General features: G+C 35.3%; 1 protein-coding gene across 6 annotated transcripts in view; it reads left to right on the forward strand.

Annotated features, from left to right (window-relative positions):
- The window catches only part of brm (ATP-dependent helicase brm), a 677,861-nt gene that overhangs the window by 220,331 nt on the left and 440,212 nt on the right, over positions 1–17,318 (forward strand). For 5 of the 6 annotated variants that reach the window (XM_090410652.1, XM_090410651.1, XM_090410655.1 and 2 more), the window contains 2 exons: positions 4,664–4,729; positions 16,668–16,798. In XM_090410652.1, the coding sequence (XP_090266778.1) occupies positions 4,664–4,729; positions 16,668–16,798 (197 nt within the window). The remainder of the gene's footprint in view (positions 1–4,663; positions 4,730–16,667; positions 16,799–17,318) is intronic. The other variant, XM_090410654.1, reaches the window with a different exon arrangement.

Here is a 17,318-nt window from a genome sequence, read left to right on the forward strand (position 1 = left end):
AAAAATATGTCCAAGAAAATGTAAAATTACAGATGAAGGAAGAAGGTTTAATGATGCTGTTATGAAAACATAAGTGTTGATGTTATGAAAGAATATAATATCAGACGTCAGTACGAGAATCAACATGAAAGCCAATACAAGGATTTCAACTGTGAAGCTTGAAAAAATCAAATTAATAAATTACAACCTTCTTTGATTGCTCAGCAAAACATATTTAAGATGCAAAGTATTCATAATGAATCTGTTGTTCGTGCTACGCTTGCGGCCCAATTATATTATTAAAAATAAAAGTTGAATGTGACCCGTGAGTCTGAAAAGGTTGCTGACCCCTGCTCTAATGCATAGTCAATGAGACTTAACATATTTCTTGCATCATCTTTCCATGAATTTCTGCACAGTTTTATGTTGGAATGTGGTGTTAGTAATAACTAATCCATGTCCTGACCAGAAATCCAGCAGGCATTTACCATTACTATTAGCTTTGCACTTTTCACCAAATTTTTCTTAACCATTTCTGTATGCCTGGTAATCATTTCCTAATCTTCCTGTTTAGCTTTCCATTAAGGACCAACATTTCCTTTTTCATTGTGCCAGCTGCCTTCTCTAATGTCTCAAAAAATTCCTCCATTTCTTCCTTTGTAGAACCTTCTGTGGGACTATGCACAAATACGTCTCATTGTCCAGTTCTCCATTAAAGAAGATTAGTCTCATATTTAGTGTTGAATACTATAGCTACGCCTTCTTTTCCCTGATTGTTATTGCCTGAATATAGCATTTTGTATTTATTGCTTAGAAAGATCTCACCAGTTTTTGTCTTTTTTTTTTTTTTTTTTTTGTTTCAGTCATCCCTATTTTGTCAATCTGGTACTTATCCAATTCCTCAGCCAGCTCCATTTCTTTGCCATTCAGGCTTCTTATGTTGATAGTACCAACCTTGATCTGAGTTGAGTTGAGGGTGTGTGTTTCAGGATTTGTTCCAGTAGCTGACTTTTTGCTGCTCGCTCTGGTTCCTTGGTGAAAACAATGGGAATCTTGTTTAACCAGGCAATGCCCCAGCCGGCATGAAATTCTGTCATATTGTACTACCAACATTTTAAATTTTGGTTTAAGCCAATATTCATTCAAGCATTTCTGGTTTTATTATCATCATCATCATCAAATTCCTGACATGTACCCTCAAGGGGTGTACAGGATATGATAGTACTACATGAAAAATTTACATCATTACTAACTTCCTATCTACAATTTTCCTCCAAATCAGTCTGTTACATGTCAAGACTCAATATTATCAGATTTTATATTTCTATCGTCTAAGGCACTTTGTACCGTATCAATACCATATCAATCCACCTATATCTTGGTCTTCCTGTGGGTCATTTTCCTGCCAACATGGCAGAGAACACTTGTTTTGACAATCTTTCCTTGCCCATTCTGTTTAAGTGACCATACCACCTGAGATTAGCTCTGCTAACACATTCCTGGATGCTGACAATGCCTAGTCCTTTCCTAATATCCCCATTTTTAATATGATATTGCCATTGATGCCATCTGTTCACGCCTCTAATCTTTCTCAGGACTCTCATATCTGTGGTCAGTCTCTAGTCTTTGGTCAAGTGTTTTACTTTTGACCCAGCTCTCAGATCCATAAGTTATAATTGGTTTGAATACTGTCTTGTATACAGCTAATTTAGTGTTCCGACTAATTTCTCTCTTATTCCATATGAATTTGTTCAATTGACTACCTATTATGCCAGTTTTGTTGATTCTGTTGTCTATTTCCATATTTAATTTACCATCTTCACTAAAAATCGTGCCTAAGTAGCTGAAATGTTTTACGTGTTCCACAGATTCGCCATTCACAACACAGCTGACATTTTCAACAATTCTACCTATTTTCATTGTCTTCATCTTTTTATTGCTGACCTTCATGCCATATCTATTACAACAGTTATTGTAATAGATATGGCATGAAGTCAGGGAATCTTGCAAACTTGTAGCAGATTTATTTAGAAGTATAACATCGTCCACATAAAGCAAAGAGCTGACATTACATCTCCAATTCTGATATCATGTTTAATACCACTTTCCTTCATAATGTGATCCATATAGATAATGAATAACAGAGGGGATAATGTACATCCTTGTCTAACACCAGATTTAACATTAAACCATCTTCTTGTACTTCCTTCAATTCTAACTGCTGACTTACAACTCAAATAAAGACTAAGTATTGCTTGGTATAATGCCCCATTGACACCATATAATTGTATTACTCCTGCTGCCTTTCCACATTTCAAGCCTTTGATCACTTTTTCTACTTCAAGTATGCATATGTATTCCTGACTGTATGCCTCTTGAATGATTTTTACCACTGTGCTCTCACTGCTTGTTTCATTTAGCAATTTTTCTAAGTAATTACTCAATACTTCAAGGATATTTGTTTCTCCCGTTTTCGTATTGTATAGCTTCTCTCGTGAAACCTTGTCATATGCTTTTTCCAGATCGACAAAACTTAAATACTTAAATACAGATCTTTGTTATATTTCCATGTTTTCTCAACTATTTGTCGTAAAGTGAATCCTGACAGCCTCTATTGGCCTGAATCCAGCTTGTTCTTCACTAAGCTTTTCTTCCACAATTCTTCTCAACCGTTTCTCAAGTATACTGGCATAAATTTTTCCAGTAGGGAAAACACTCATTAGGGAAATACCTCTGTAATTCTCATATTCAGTTTTATTTCCCTTTTTATATATGGGTACTATTAGATCTCTATTCAAATCATCAGTAATTCGTCCCTCTGTCGAGGACTTCTGAATTATGCAGTGCAGCCACTGTATGACTTTTATACCACCATACTTCAGCATTTCTGGTCGAATACCATTTACTCCTGCTGCCTTTCCACATTTCAATCCTTTGATGGCTTTTTCTACTTCAAGTATGGATATGTAACTCCCTGTTGAGTGTTTTTTACCACTGTGCTATCACTGCTTCATTGTTTCATTTAGCAATTTTTCTAAGTAATTACTCCATACTTCAAGGATATCTGTTTCTCCCATTTTCGTGTCACCTTTGTCATCTGTAAGTTCTTTTACAGCACTCTTTCATCCATTTCTAAGCTGCCTTCAACAACCTCCAGAATATCTAACCACCTTCTTGATATTTATTTTCTATATTCTTGCCAAAGTCCTCCCATGACTTTTGTTTAGCCAGTTTTACACAGTGTTTAGCTTTCTTACATTTGTCTCTGTATTCTCTAAGAGCACAAGCGGACTTATTTGCATAAAATTTTTGACATGCTTTCTTCTTTTCCTTCACTGCCTCTTTAACTTCCTGTGTCCACCATGGAGTTCTGATTTTTCTATCCTTGCATACAACCTCACCACATGCCTCTCTGGCTGAATTAAGGCTTGCCACTGAATCTCCAAAGTTTGATTTCTGTTCTCAAACTCTTTAATTTTTTCTTCAATAATATTTGTGTATTTTAGTCTACAGTTCACATCTGAGAGCTGCTCAACTTTTATTCGCTTTAAAACTTTCTCACATGTTATTCTTTTCAATATGAAATTCAATTTTATCTTGCTCAAGACTAAATAGTGATCACTTCCAATTTCAAATCCTCCATACACTCTGGTGTCCTGCACCAGGGAGAAACCATCACTATCAACAATAACATAGTCAATGAGACTTTTCTTATTCCTTGCCTCTTCTCTCCATGTGAATTTGTGCACATTTTTATGTTAAAACATGGTGTTTCCAACAGGTATTTTCCATTATTATTAGCTTTGCTCTTTTCTCCAAATTTTCCCAAAATATTTTTGTATGTCTCACAATCATTTCCTACTCTGCTATTTAGATCCCCAACAAGGACCAGCTTTACCTTTTTCATTGTGTCAGATGCTTTCTCTTAAGCATCAAAAAATTTCCTCACTTCTACCTTAGTAGAACCTTCTGTGGGACCATTGGCACAAATAAGTCTCATTGTCCAATTCCCCATTCTGATATTTGCCAACATCACTCTACTTGAATCTGCCTGCCATTCAAGAAGATTAGCTTCGTATTTTGTGTTGAATACTATGGCTACTCCTTCTTTTCCTTGATTGTCATTGCCTAAATATAACATTTTATATTTCTTGTTCAGAAAGATCTCACCAGTTTTTGTCTTTTTTGTTTCAGTCACCCCTATTATGTCGATCTGGTACTTATCTAAATCTAATTCCTCAGGCTTCTTATGTTGATAGTACCGATCTTTAAGTCTGGTGATATTGAGTTTGGGTGTACTTTCAGATTTGTTCCAGTAGCTGACTTTTCGCTGTTTGCCCTAGTTCCCTGGCAAAAACAATTGGGGGGGGGGGGGGCTTTGTTTAACTGGGTGATGCCCCAGCCAGCATGAAAACCATGAAATCCTCATTCGTTCAGTATCCAGGTAGACCCAACATGGTGCACTACGAGAGGGTGAGGATTGGACATTAGGTCAGAAGCCCTGTCGGTTCTCTGCATTCCTTTAAAGGCTATGTGGAGGTCTCCTCTCAGTTATACAGCTTCGACCCTTAAGCACCCTATGGTTGTATTATAATAATAATAATAATAATAATAAATGCTCTTAATAAATTGCATCTCTCTTTGAATGTCTGTAGTGATTTTATTACTGGTTTTTGTTTTTCAGAAGAAGAAGAGACAGCAGCAACAAAATGAAAATGCTGGTGAAGGTAATGAAGCTCTTCAAGATGGTGTAAGTTGGATTTTCTTATTTTGGTGTATTTCTTACAATTTTTCTATTTGATAATCTCATTCAGCTTCATGTTGATTTGGCTGTAGAATTCAGTTGCTAGATATGGAACACAAAAGTTGATAGAATAAATTAAATAATCCTCTAATTCCCATAACATTTGAAAAGCTTCCATATACACAATTCTTATACATATATAACCACAATGCAGTTATAGTTAACCACAATTACAGAATGAGGTTAAGAAATGTGATATTTTTGAATAGAAATAACTAGAATCTTAATAGTTATTTATTTTTATTTTATTATATTTTTTTTTTTTGCCAATACAAGCGTTAATTACAAACCATTAGGGAATAGAAAACCAGGGCAGCCTCTAAAGAGATTCAACGATGACTTCTAATGCCAGAACAGGCCGCTCTAGGCCTAAATTCTTGAAAAGTGTGATGATGATTCTTATTTTGTTTCATAAAATTATACTATGATATAAAATGAAAATTCCAAAATGTACACTGTGCCATCTCCTCCAAGATCATTGCAGTTTCTTCTCAGACATCTGCTTCAGTTCAGCCATGTTCTAGCAATATTGATAATACATGTTACCAGTGGCATAAGTAGAGAAATTAGAAGATTGGTGGACATTCCATTTACGGCAACAAGATATGTTGGGAGTATCTGCCATTGAATATTTATGGGGTACTTGTAGTGTTGGCCTTGCTTTATCTTGTTATAACATTTGAAGCTTAAGACTCTTCCATTCCAACATACGGGTAGAACTCTGGCACAGGGATATATAACATTTTGTTGGTAGCAGTGATGTTATGGCTGCTATGTTGCCTTTTGCTTTCTTTGATATTAGGAAGTGATCATCAGAAACATCATGCTACCACAGTCATGTGGAATAGAAGATTTTCCACTTACAAAAGTCAGCTTATTAATGTAATTTGTGAGGAAGACATGTTCTTTGTCATGTGATAACATTTACTTTGCCACCTTCCTCTCATATTTCAAGAAAGATCTTAGAAAATGATTTGAATTTACTCATGTCAGTTATTTATTCTTGAACTGCTATAATTTGAAACTGTAAGTACTCATTCAAGATTTGGTTTCACATGTGGTTTAGTCACATCATGAAAACAATTGCTTTTTTTAATCATGCTAAACTTCTGAGCACAGTTACATTACGCTCTTCAATACTGTTTAGAATTCATATATTGATGCTCTTCTAAGAAGCTGCAATTTCATAGAGCTCTGTGAACAAACTACATTAGCTATATGTTTTTGACCATGATCTTCTGAGTGTTCTTTCCATTAAAAGAGGAAAATTACCATAGAAACTAACTGATGTGATATATGTTTTCACTGAATAAAGTTTAAAGTAAACGCTGTTCATTCTTTGCGCAAGAAATCTTTCTGTGTAAGCAAGCAAAAGTTGAAAGTCGAAAATAGAAATGCAGGATTATTACAGATTAAATATGCTAAACAGCCTAGACTTCATACCTCATGCAGATTCTTGAATGATAGCAATGCTGAAGTGATTAATAAATAGCAAAGAATTCCGTGTTTATTTCATTTTAACATCACTATCTAGCTATCTTTGCTATTAAATTCACAAATACTAGCATTTATTAATTCCACCATTCAGGCTATTAAACTTTTTATTGCTGAGTACCCAGAGAGGCTTTTCAATAAACTATTCTCTGTGAGAAGACTAAGAAAGAAGACTATGTAAAGCAACAAGAAAAGAAAGATTGTAAATGGTTGTCAGAAGAAGTTATTCAAATAGCAAAGAAAGAAAGAAAAAAAAAATGAAACTTTAGAGAACCAGAGGAAGGGTTAGACAACTGAGTTCAGAGTTCTAGAGACAGGAAAGATAAGGAAAAACATCCAACCAAAAGGTTCAAGCAAACTGAAGAAAGCAACACTACAGGTAGAACAAGTGATCTGTTAGAAAGATAAATGAAGTTACAGGGAAGTTTTTTTTTAGATTAGGAGTTGCAAAAAGTAATTTGGGAAGATGCGTAATGGAAGAACAAACAGTGAATAAAAGATGGAAAAAGTATCCAGAGGATATGTACAAGAAAGATATTAATATTGAGGGAGACTTTGTTGAGGAACCCATGATAATGAAAAGTGAAATGAAACATCTGCCAAAAGAAAAAGCTCCTTGAACTGATGGAGTGTTAGTGGAATTATTGAGAGCAGCAGGGGATGAAGTAGTGAATATATTATCTGAAATCTGTCAACAGGTTTAGAAGAAAATATACTGTCCAAGAGATTGGAAAACATCAATATTCATCCCAATTCCTAAAAATTCAAATCCCAGAGATTACACTTGGATAAAGGATTAAACTAAATTTATTATAGTCTAACCAAGTGCAAACTTCCAACATCTTTCTCTAAATTCAGAGTAATTTAATAATAAGGTGGTACACCGGTTGGCAACTCGTATAGGTAAATATGACCTCTCCATTGCTTCTGCCATAGTATCACCACTCTGGGTCTGCCTCCCACTGACGAGACCTCAATAAAGGTCGAAACTGGTCTAGGTAGTGGCCTTTCCCTTAATGCATAGCAGTATACATGTCTGCAAGGAGATGTGCTTCGCATTATGGAGATACTGAGACATGAAGTGATGAGAGCTTGGTCTACCTTTGCTGAGTTGCCAAGGGATGTACCACCTTACCTCAGTCCTGAAGATATTTTCAGGTGCAAACTTTGTTTGCTTACACCTGGATAAAGGATTAAACTAAATTTATTATAGTCTAACCAAGTGCAAAATAAACTTCCAACTCCTGGTTAAGTACTCAAAGGTACTTCTGGTTAAGAATTTTTGTTTCTCTGTACATTTCTGGAACCAGTGGTTCGAAGTATAATTTTTTTTTAAAATTCCTACACCTATTTAACTTTTTTCCTTTATCAAATCATTTGGCTTTTCATTGGTTTTATTGTGTGCGTGCGTGCGTGCGTGCGTGCGTGCGTGCGTGTGTGTGTGTGTGTGTGCGCGCGCGCGCGCGTGCGCAAGCACCAAGTTGCGTCTGAATCTAGGATGATGCTGATGTTTAAAAGATCTTTGCATTTCATTTAACTCTGCTCTCTGAAAAAGTCTTAAATATATATATATATATTCCACACTAGGAGCAAGAGCCCACCAACTAATCACTGACAAGGATGAACTAGCCAAAGAACTGCAACATTTAAAAAAAAACATGACTATAACGACCACATCATCTCCAGACTATTCAACCAGTATGAGACCAGAGAAATTTCTAATGAAGAAGAAAGCAGAAGATTCATCATGCTTCCACTTACTAGTTCCATTTCCATAAAAATAGCACAAATACTTTCAGAACATAAAATCAAAGTAGTATTGGTACTTTTTATTAAGATGAGGTCCCTACTCTAGACCACAAAACCTCGACATAGTCCACTTCAATATCTAGGTGTTTATTGGATGTGGTGTGATTGCTGGTCCTGAAAGCTATGGACAGACAGAAAAATCAATTGAACAATGTATAAACGAACACATTAGAGCTGTTGAGTACCATAGGAGTGAAGCCTCAGCTTTGTCATCGCATGTGTTCTCTTATGGTGATCCATAAGATGCTTCACAAATGAGACATCATATGTTATGGTATAAATTGGAACTATTACATCATTGAGGTGATAAAACAGAAAGAAAAATCTTGGAGGCTTTGGAAATGACATTATATCATAAACATCTAAATACTAACCTAGGTATGAACTTGTCTGAATACATCCTAGTGCATGTTTATGCATTCACATGCAAAGAATGCATAAACATGCACAACATTCTGAATAATGTAACATGCAATTAGAAATACAGGTAACCCCACGTATAATGCGTTTTCGCTATAATGCAGTCTACAAATTGTAGTAACCCTTGTTCAATGCGGTATACTTACAACATGATTTCGATATAATGGCCTGCAAATTGTAGTAACTTTTTATCTTTTCATATATTTTTCACCGTGTGACTTAAAAATCAAATCTTATCTTCGATAAATTTGTGTCAGCCCATATCGCGCATGTAGTTATAAGTAGCGAATTTATATTAGAGGAAATACCCTTTAGCATGCATGTACATTAATTGTTTACCATATAAAGTGTTTATTGTTGAAAATTGTCTATGTTTTCTGCCAGGAAAGCACATTAAAAATCATAAGTGTGTTAATCTCAAGCTGAGCACTTTTTTTCTGGGTTACATACATAATTAATATGTGATGCATTTTTTATGTAGAAAATTAATTTTTATAGTAATGGCCACTTAAGGGCTTTTGCAATATGGTTGAAAACGAGATTAGTGAATTAATTGATGGGGAAACAGATTTAAATGAGGAGGTACAGTTAATAGATGACATTGAACCAAATGGCTGGGAAAGTTTTGCCGAAGATTCTCATTGTGATGAATCGTTAAAGAATTCAGTTTAAAGAAATTAGCAGAAGGATTGGACTTTGCAAGAAAGTTAGGAAGTTATTTTACGGATGATGATCCCTGAATGGAGTGCTCTGGAAAATTCATGAGACAAGTGGATATTCATTTAGCTCCATATGAACTTAATAAAAAAATTGCAGCATAGTGGTAAGCAAGGTCTTATCACTGACTTCCTCATAACTAAACCAGCCGAAGTATGCACTGAGAATTATACAAATGACTTGAAATAGTGATGACGATGTCCAGACACTCGTAGATAAAGAACATCTACGAAATTTTAGTTTTGAAGACAGTGATGACGATTAAAATATGCACTTTCTTTTATTTGGCCTAAAACGTTTATGTATTATGTACAATTTGTAATTTTAAGTTTATTCTATGTATTTGTTTCATAGTTTATATGTTTTCTTAACTTACATGAATTACCTGAATTAAATAAAAATATTTTTTGTTGGATATGTCATTGTTGTTTATATAATTTAAAAAAAAAAAAAATGATTTCGGAACCTAACCCTACTTTTTCTATGTGATCTGAGTCTTGCATAACGTGATTTATACAATGCGGCATTTCTATGGAGCCTAACATCTGCGTTATACGAGGGTTACCTGTATTTTAAAATAACATCAGTCTCTTCTGTAACTGCATAATAGTTATCACCTTTGTTAGTCCTTACTGTTTTGTCTACTAGTTTTTTTATGTTTACATCTGAAGAAATCCTTTGCAATTAGGATGAAATGCGATGTTGTTAATTAAAATAAATGTTGTCATCATATTCCGGTATTCTGCCCTTAACCCTTAAAAAATGCACAGAAATATATGCAGTAGTAACATTGTGTTGGAGCTTCAATGTTGGAAATACACACAATTGTTGTGATGCCAAAAGTACATTATCCAAAACTAGTAGCAATTCATCTTGCAGAAATCACAAATGAATATCACCTAAAATTAAAAAAAAAAATAAAAAATAAAGTATGATTGCAGAAGATAACTCATCACACAGTGGTATGAATATTCATTTCTGACTGCCTATATGAACTGCAAGCACTTGATAACACCATCACAAGTGAAATGAGCTTCATTACAGATCACTGCGACAAAATATATCAATGCAATTGGGAATGAATGCACTGGACCATTGAAAAAAAATTTCAGACTGGAAAAGATCCCAGAGATTGTAGGTAGGGAATATTCTGTAGGGTATGAATATAAATTCTCATTATCATTCTATATACCTGCCTTTGTAGAACATCAAAATGCCTGCACATCTGTCATTTACTTACATGACGTCACTCTGTCATACCTCATTCAACTATGCACCTATATTAATTATAAATTACAGGAAACATTCCACACTCACCCCATTTCAGGAAAACTGGCAATCATTTGAAACCATCTATTGTACTCCGTGACAGTTGCAACACCATTTCCACCATTAAATCAAATGCATTATATAAACATATTTAGGATTAGCAAATATAGAAGGCATGTTGAGTTTGGCATACAAAACATTCATTGCATGATGTGAAACACAGCAGTGAAGTCAGTGGCTGATTACAGTGAGTGTGCAACTCTTAGTTTATATCAGGGTTCCAAAAATTACATACACAATATTTCAATGTACTGCATTGAGGCCAAAAGGATTTTTTGAGAAATTATTATAAAATAACTGTCAACAGCCATATAAGCTCAAAGTCATGTACATTCCTTGGGCTGAATGAGCATAACTTGGGGAGGTTATAGCTCATGTTCTTAATTGCATTATTTGAAAAGAAAAAAAAAATCATCAAATTTATGTATGCTACCTCAAGAGATGTAGAGGATAATATGATTGTGCTACTTGAAAAATTTAGAATGTTACTACTAGAAGGCTAAAATGCAAGATTTGACTGTACAAAAGATGATTATTATTATTTACATGGGCACTCCATGGAGTCAAAAGACCCATCACCGGAGACCCACTCTATCCACAGTACTTATCATACATTTCCTTAAACTTATTCACTATTGTGGTGCTCACAAACACCTCTGGCAATCCATTCCACTCATTCACACTCTCCAAGTAAAGAAACTAGCATGCACACCCTTACTGATCACGCACTTAGGCAACGTCCAAGTGTGACCACTCGTTTTCTCCCTACTCCCCATGTATTGAAAAATTTCTTCTGTGTCAGTTTTATAGAATTCCTTTAGTAACTTACAAGTTTCTATCATATCCCTTCTCCTCTACCTATCAGCTAAACTTTGCAACCCACTCACCCTCAATCTATTCTCATAGGGAACATTCCACAGAATTGTCACTAGCTTGGTCACAGGTCTCTGAATTCTCTCCACCACTTCCTGATCCCCAAGAAATGCAGGTGACCAAATTTTTGCATAGTAGTCAACATGTGACCGAATCATAGCCTTATCATCATCAAATTCCTAACATGTACCCTCAAGGGGTGCACAGCATATTATGATAGTACTACATGAAGAACTTACATCATTACTAACTTCCTATCAACAATTTTCCTCCAAATCAACCTGTTATCTGTTAAGATTCCAACATTATCAGATCTTATATTTCTGTCTTCTAAGGCGCTTTTCACTATATCAATCTTTACTTCAATCTGTACTTCTTTCAATTCTAACTGCTGACTTACAACTCAAATGAAGACTAAGTATTGCTTGATATAATGTCAAACTGACACTATATAACTGTAGCGTTTTGAATAGCTTTTCTCTTGGCACCTTGTCATATGCTTTTTGCAGGTCTACAAAACCTAAATACAGATCTTTGTTATATTTCCATGATTACTCAACTGTTTGTCGAAAATTGAAAATCTGATCCTGACAGCCTCTATTTGGCCTGAATTGTTCTTCACCAATCTTCCTTTCCACGATCCTTCTCAACCATTTCTCAAGTATGTTTGCATAAATCTTACCAGGAATACTGAGTAGGGAAATACCTCTGTAATTCTCACATTCAGTTATATTTTCCTTTTTTTATACGTGTATTCCCTTTTAAACAAGGCCCCTGTTATTTTTGTCAGGTAACCAAGGCGAACAGCAAAAAGTCAACTTCTGGAACAAATCCCAAAACAATCCCCAACTCCACATCGTTAGAGCTCAAGATCAGTACTATCAACATAAGAAGCCTGAATGATAAAGAATTGAAGCCAGCTGAGGAATTGGATAAGTATCAGATTGACATAATAGGGGTGACTGAAACAAAAAAGAGAAAAACTGGTGAGATCTTTTTGAACAATAAATACAAAATGTTATATTCAGGCAATGACAATCAGTGAAAAGAAGGAGTAGCCATAGTATCCAGCACTAAATATGAGGCTAATCTTGATTGGCAGGCAGTTTCAAACAATTTCAATGAAAAGTTGGTAGAGTGATGTGGGCAAATATCAGAATGGGGAACTGGACAATGAGATTTATTTGTGGCTATGGTCCCATAAAAGGTTCTACTAAAGTAGAAGAGGAGGAATTTTTTGAGGCTTTGGAATAAGCAACTGACACAATGAAAAATGAAAAGTTGGTAATTTGTTGGGGATCTGAATAGCACAGTAGGAAATGACTGTCATATGCACACAGACATATTTTGGGAAAATTTGGAGAAAAGAGCAGAGGGAATAATAATGGCAAATACCTGTTGGATTTCTGCTTAGGACATGGACTAGTTATTACTAACACAATGTTCCAATATATAAATGTACACAAATTCACATGGAGAGAAAGAAGAGGCAAGGAATAAGAAAAGTCTTATTGGCTATGTTATTGTTGATATTGATGTCTTCTCCCTGGTGCAGGACACTAGAGTGTACAGAGGATTTAAATTGGAAGTGATCACCATTCAGTCTTGAGCAGGATAAAATTGAATTTCATATTGAAAAGAAGAACATGTAAGAAAGTTTTAAAGTGAATAACAGTTGAGCAGCTTTCAGATGTGAACTGTAGACTAAAATGCACAAACGCTATTCAAGAAAGGATGAAAGAGTTGAGAATAGGAATCAAACCTTGGAGATTCAGTGGCAAGCCTTGAAGAAAACAGAGATTGGCTCTGCAGAGAGGCTCTGCAAGAAAAATCAGAACTCCATGGTGGACACAGGAAGTTAAAGAGGCAGTGAAGGAAAAGAAGAAAGCATATTAAAAGTTCCCGGCAAATACGTCAGCTTGTGCTCTTAGAGAATAGAGACAAATGTAAGAAAGCTAAACACTGTGTAAAAGTAGTTAAACAAAAGTCATGGGAAGACTTTGGAAAGAACATAGAAAATAAATATCAAGAAGGTGGCAAGATATTCTGGAGGTTGTTGAAGAAGCTCAGAAATGGAGGAAAGAGTGCTTTATAAGGAATTAGTGATGTGACATGAAAACTGGAGAAAAAGATATCCTTGAAGCATAGCGTAATTACTTCAAAACATTGCTAAATGAAACAATCAGTGATAGCACAGTTTAAATCATCCTGTAAGATATCTATATCACCTTTATCAACTATCACCCACCCTAGTTTTGCATTATCGGCAAAACAACATGTCTCCCATTAAATCTACTGCTGTATCCTTAATGTACAAATTTAAGAATAGTGGTCCTGGTACAGAGCCCTGGGGGCATGCCAAGTCACCTTCATTCACCTTGACTCCAGTCCACCAGACACCATATTCTGCGATGTCTATCAGCCCCCCCCCCCCCTCTCCCCCAACCATGCCACCAGTTTCATATCCATTCCCATTTTTCCAACTTATGTAATAGTTTACCATGCAGTATTCTATCAAATGCTTTTGCTAAGAATTTGATAGCAAAATTCTTAGCAAAAAGTCCAGCAGTATCATGGTGTGGCCATTTCCATTATCCAGTTCTGCTCTCACCTTATTATAAAATGTGAATAAATTACTGAAGCAGGACTTACCTTTCACAAAGCCATGGTGCCCCCCTATAGAGTATCCACCAATTCCTGAATTTTACTTTTAACCAACGTTTTCTTAGAACGAGTCAAGGTGAATTTAACCACCACTCCAGAGATACTAATTGGTCTGTAATTTGCTACTTCTGTGTTGGAGCCACATTTATGTAATGGAACATCTTGCCCTCTTTCCGCTATCTTGGAACCTTTGCCAGAGCTGAGACTTGGATTCAACCACTTCATCAGAGGCACTGCCAGTTCACTGACACATTCTTGTAGTACATGGGCAGACATACCCTCCAGGCCCACTGTTGTATTTACATTGATATTTTTCAATATACTGAGTATCTCCAGGTTCTTTTACCTCAATGCTCACATCAGTCTCTGTCATCTCAATAACTGTAGTCACCACCTTAGTAACTGAACTATTTCTGCTTCTGTTACTTTCCTACCATCAGCAACATACAAAGAGAGGGAGTTATTATAGTAAGGTTATGATCAGAAAAATCAGCTAACACCTTTTATTCCCTTATAAGGGAGCAGACAAGGCTTTTTTTTTTTTTTTTAACTCTATCTAGCTTTCAGAGACTGAGTGGGCAGTTCAGTCTCTGCCAGTAGCCAATCAGAAATAGCTGGCTCAAGTATGGGGGGGGGGATACTTGGTTTATGTTACTGTGCATATGTTGTCATCAAAGACTGAGGAAGGGATGGAGAAGAGGAGATTATAACATACAAAGAGAGGGGGTTATTATAGATGCAAGTGAGATTCTGCAGCTTACAGCCATTTGAATAGAACTTGGATCATCTATGAAAACTAAAGGTGTCCTTGTTCAGCATGAGAAGCCCAGGTTTTTTTTTAAGTGCATGTCCTTGTAGTCACTGATATCTGAATAGCTATCATATCTTTTCTTGAATGCATTCACGGAAGATGCACATCTTCTAATGGTAGCCATTCTGTCTACTTCCCATACACTTAATTTAAAAAATTTTAAAAAATCAAATGAAAATCAGCTAATGGCTTTTATTTCCTTATAAGGAGTAGGTGAGGCCTTTTTTTTTTTTTAAAAACCTAATCTAGCTTTTGGTGACTGGAGTGGGCAGTTTAATCTCCACCAGTAGGCAGTCAGAGATAGCTGGCCCAAGATCACTAATTATAAGTGCCAGCCGATGAAGAGATTGGCAAACAAGGGCTGCCATCTCTTGTTACCTAACCCTAACAGGATATGTTCTTATCTGAAGTAGTATGGGTTCAACAGTCAATTTTCTTGAGTTTAGAGGATGAAAAAAAATTGAGTTTTTGTGAGAAAGAAACCCGCTTACCCATGCCAGAGATCGACTAATATCAGGAACTGGTTGAAGAAACACTTAGAAAAAGTTCCTCCAGTCAGTGACTAGACTTGAACTTAAGTCTTTCTTCAGGCAGACTAGCACAGAGGATGCAAGCACCACTTCCACTGAGCTCTGAGTAAAGTTATCCTTCTATAATCATTATTTCTCTTACTCGCTAAACAGTAAAAAAAATTCTTCTTGATTTACTTTGGCCTGCTTAGCTAATTTTCTCTCAATCTGATTTAACTTTCTTTATCATACTATTTACCCTTCTTTCTTGTGCATTATACTGCTCATGGGCATGCTGTGATCACCTTGTTGTTTATGTTCCTTCCACAATGCTTTTTTTTTTTTTTTTGCAGCTCCTGCTTTATATTGTTAGTCATTCACTTAATTCCTACTCAGTTTATCCTCCTGATCCTGGATATGCACTCAGATACTGTCTCGCTTAAACAATCCTTGACCACTTTCTATGCACTAATGACATTCATTCCATGTAGTTTCTTATGTCATGGCACTGCTCGAAGTTGCCTCCTAAGTTTGTCATAATTGCCAGCTTAGCAGTTTCTCATAAAATCTTTCTTGACTGAAATTTCCACATGTTGAACAACCTCTCAGAAAAGGACTGCATGACCACTTTCTCCGATTAGAGGTAGACTTGCTACTGCAGTTATAGATAGATCTTGCAATGCTATTACCAGATCCAACAGTCTCAAACCCCTGGCCCTTTCCATCACATGCTGTTTAAGATAATTATCCCTTAATAACTATATAAACCCCATTTCCATTTTGCTATGTGCCCTTTCCTCCTTCAGATGTTGACAAATCAGTGATTGAGGAAGATGATCAACGATAGGAAGCCAATAATCATAAAAGCTTAATTATGTAATAATATTATTGTATCTCTACTTCCCTTGAAGAATGATATCAGGAAATTTGTGAGGATTGGGTGTAATGTGGTTTATTCTGATACCTAGTAATTTATGAAATTGAACCATAAACTACATGAATACTTTTCTTTTTGCTGCATCATATATGGCAATATTGCTGAAAATTAATATGTAGTATATTGATTAATACAAAATGAATTATTTACTTTTTACTGAATAGAAGTACATCTAAAATAAGTTTATTTTGTATTAAAACAGGATGACAGACTTTAACATTTTTATCAGTTTTATCTGTATAAATGTTTTCTATGAATAAGTATTTTCTTTTTGTTTTTAAAATTTTATATTTTCAGTTTATATGTTTAATATTTATGTAGCTAATAGACGAGAGTTCACAGCAGAGTGATCTTCGTGTCAACGTTATAGAAACAGCTACTACCAAAATGTTAACTGGTTCTAGTGCTCCATTAGCCACTCAACTTGATGCTTGGCTTGAAATGCATCCGGGGTATGTATTTCCTATGAATATTCTTCTGTTATATTTAATTAATCTCTATTTTTTTGAGAATATGTCTGTCCAAAATGCAGCAAATGGGCAACAGTCATATAAGATCTGCTTTAGTATAATGGAATAATTTGCACTTTTTTTAAAGCAAACCTGTATTGATCAAAGAGGAACATTTCTTATCTAGAAAGTTTATTTATTTTCTTTCTCACATAAGTTTCACTTTTTTTTCACATTAAATAAGGTATTTGGTACATATGTTGAAATCCAGATCTTGTAATGCTTCACAGTTGCTGATTTTCATCTTCTTTACCTGGGTGATTTTCAAATCAAGATTACTGGATTAGCCTTGTTTTTCTTTGAAGCAAATTAAAGTTCTCCGCAACTAAGAGAAGAATTGGATAGTTGTTCATCAAATTCTCAGAATTTTTCTTATCTGTGTTTCTGAAATTGGTTACATAGTAGGCAGTCACTATATTGAATCTTTATATCTCCAGTAAAACAGTTCATTATAGTGAAAGGT

Source organism: Typopeltis vanoorti, chromosome 20 (assembly GCF_054136105.1).
Source record: "Typopeltis vanoorti isolate ZY-2024b chromosome 20, IOZ_Tvanoo_1.0, whole genome shotgun sequence".
Classification (NCBI taxonomy): Eukaryota; Metazoa; Arthropoda; class Arachnida; order Uropygi; family Thelyphonidae; genus Typopeltis; species Typopeltis vanoorti.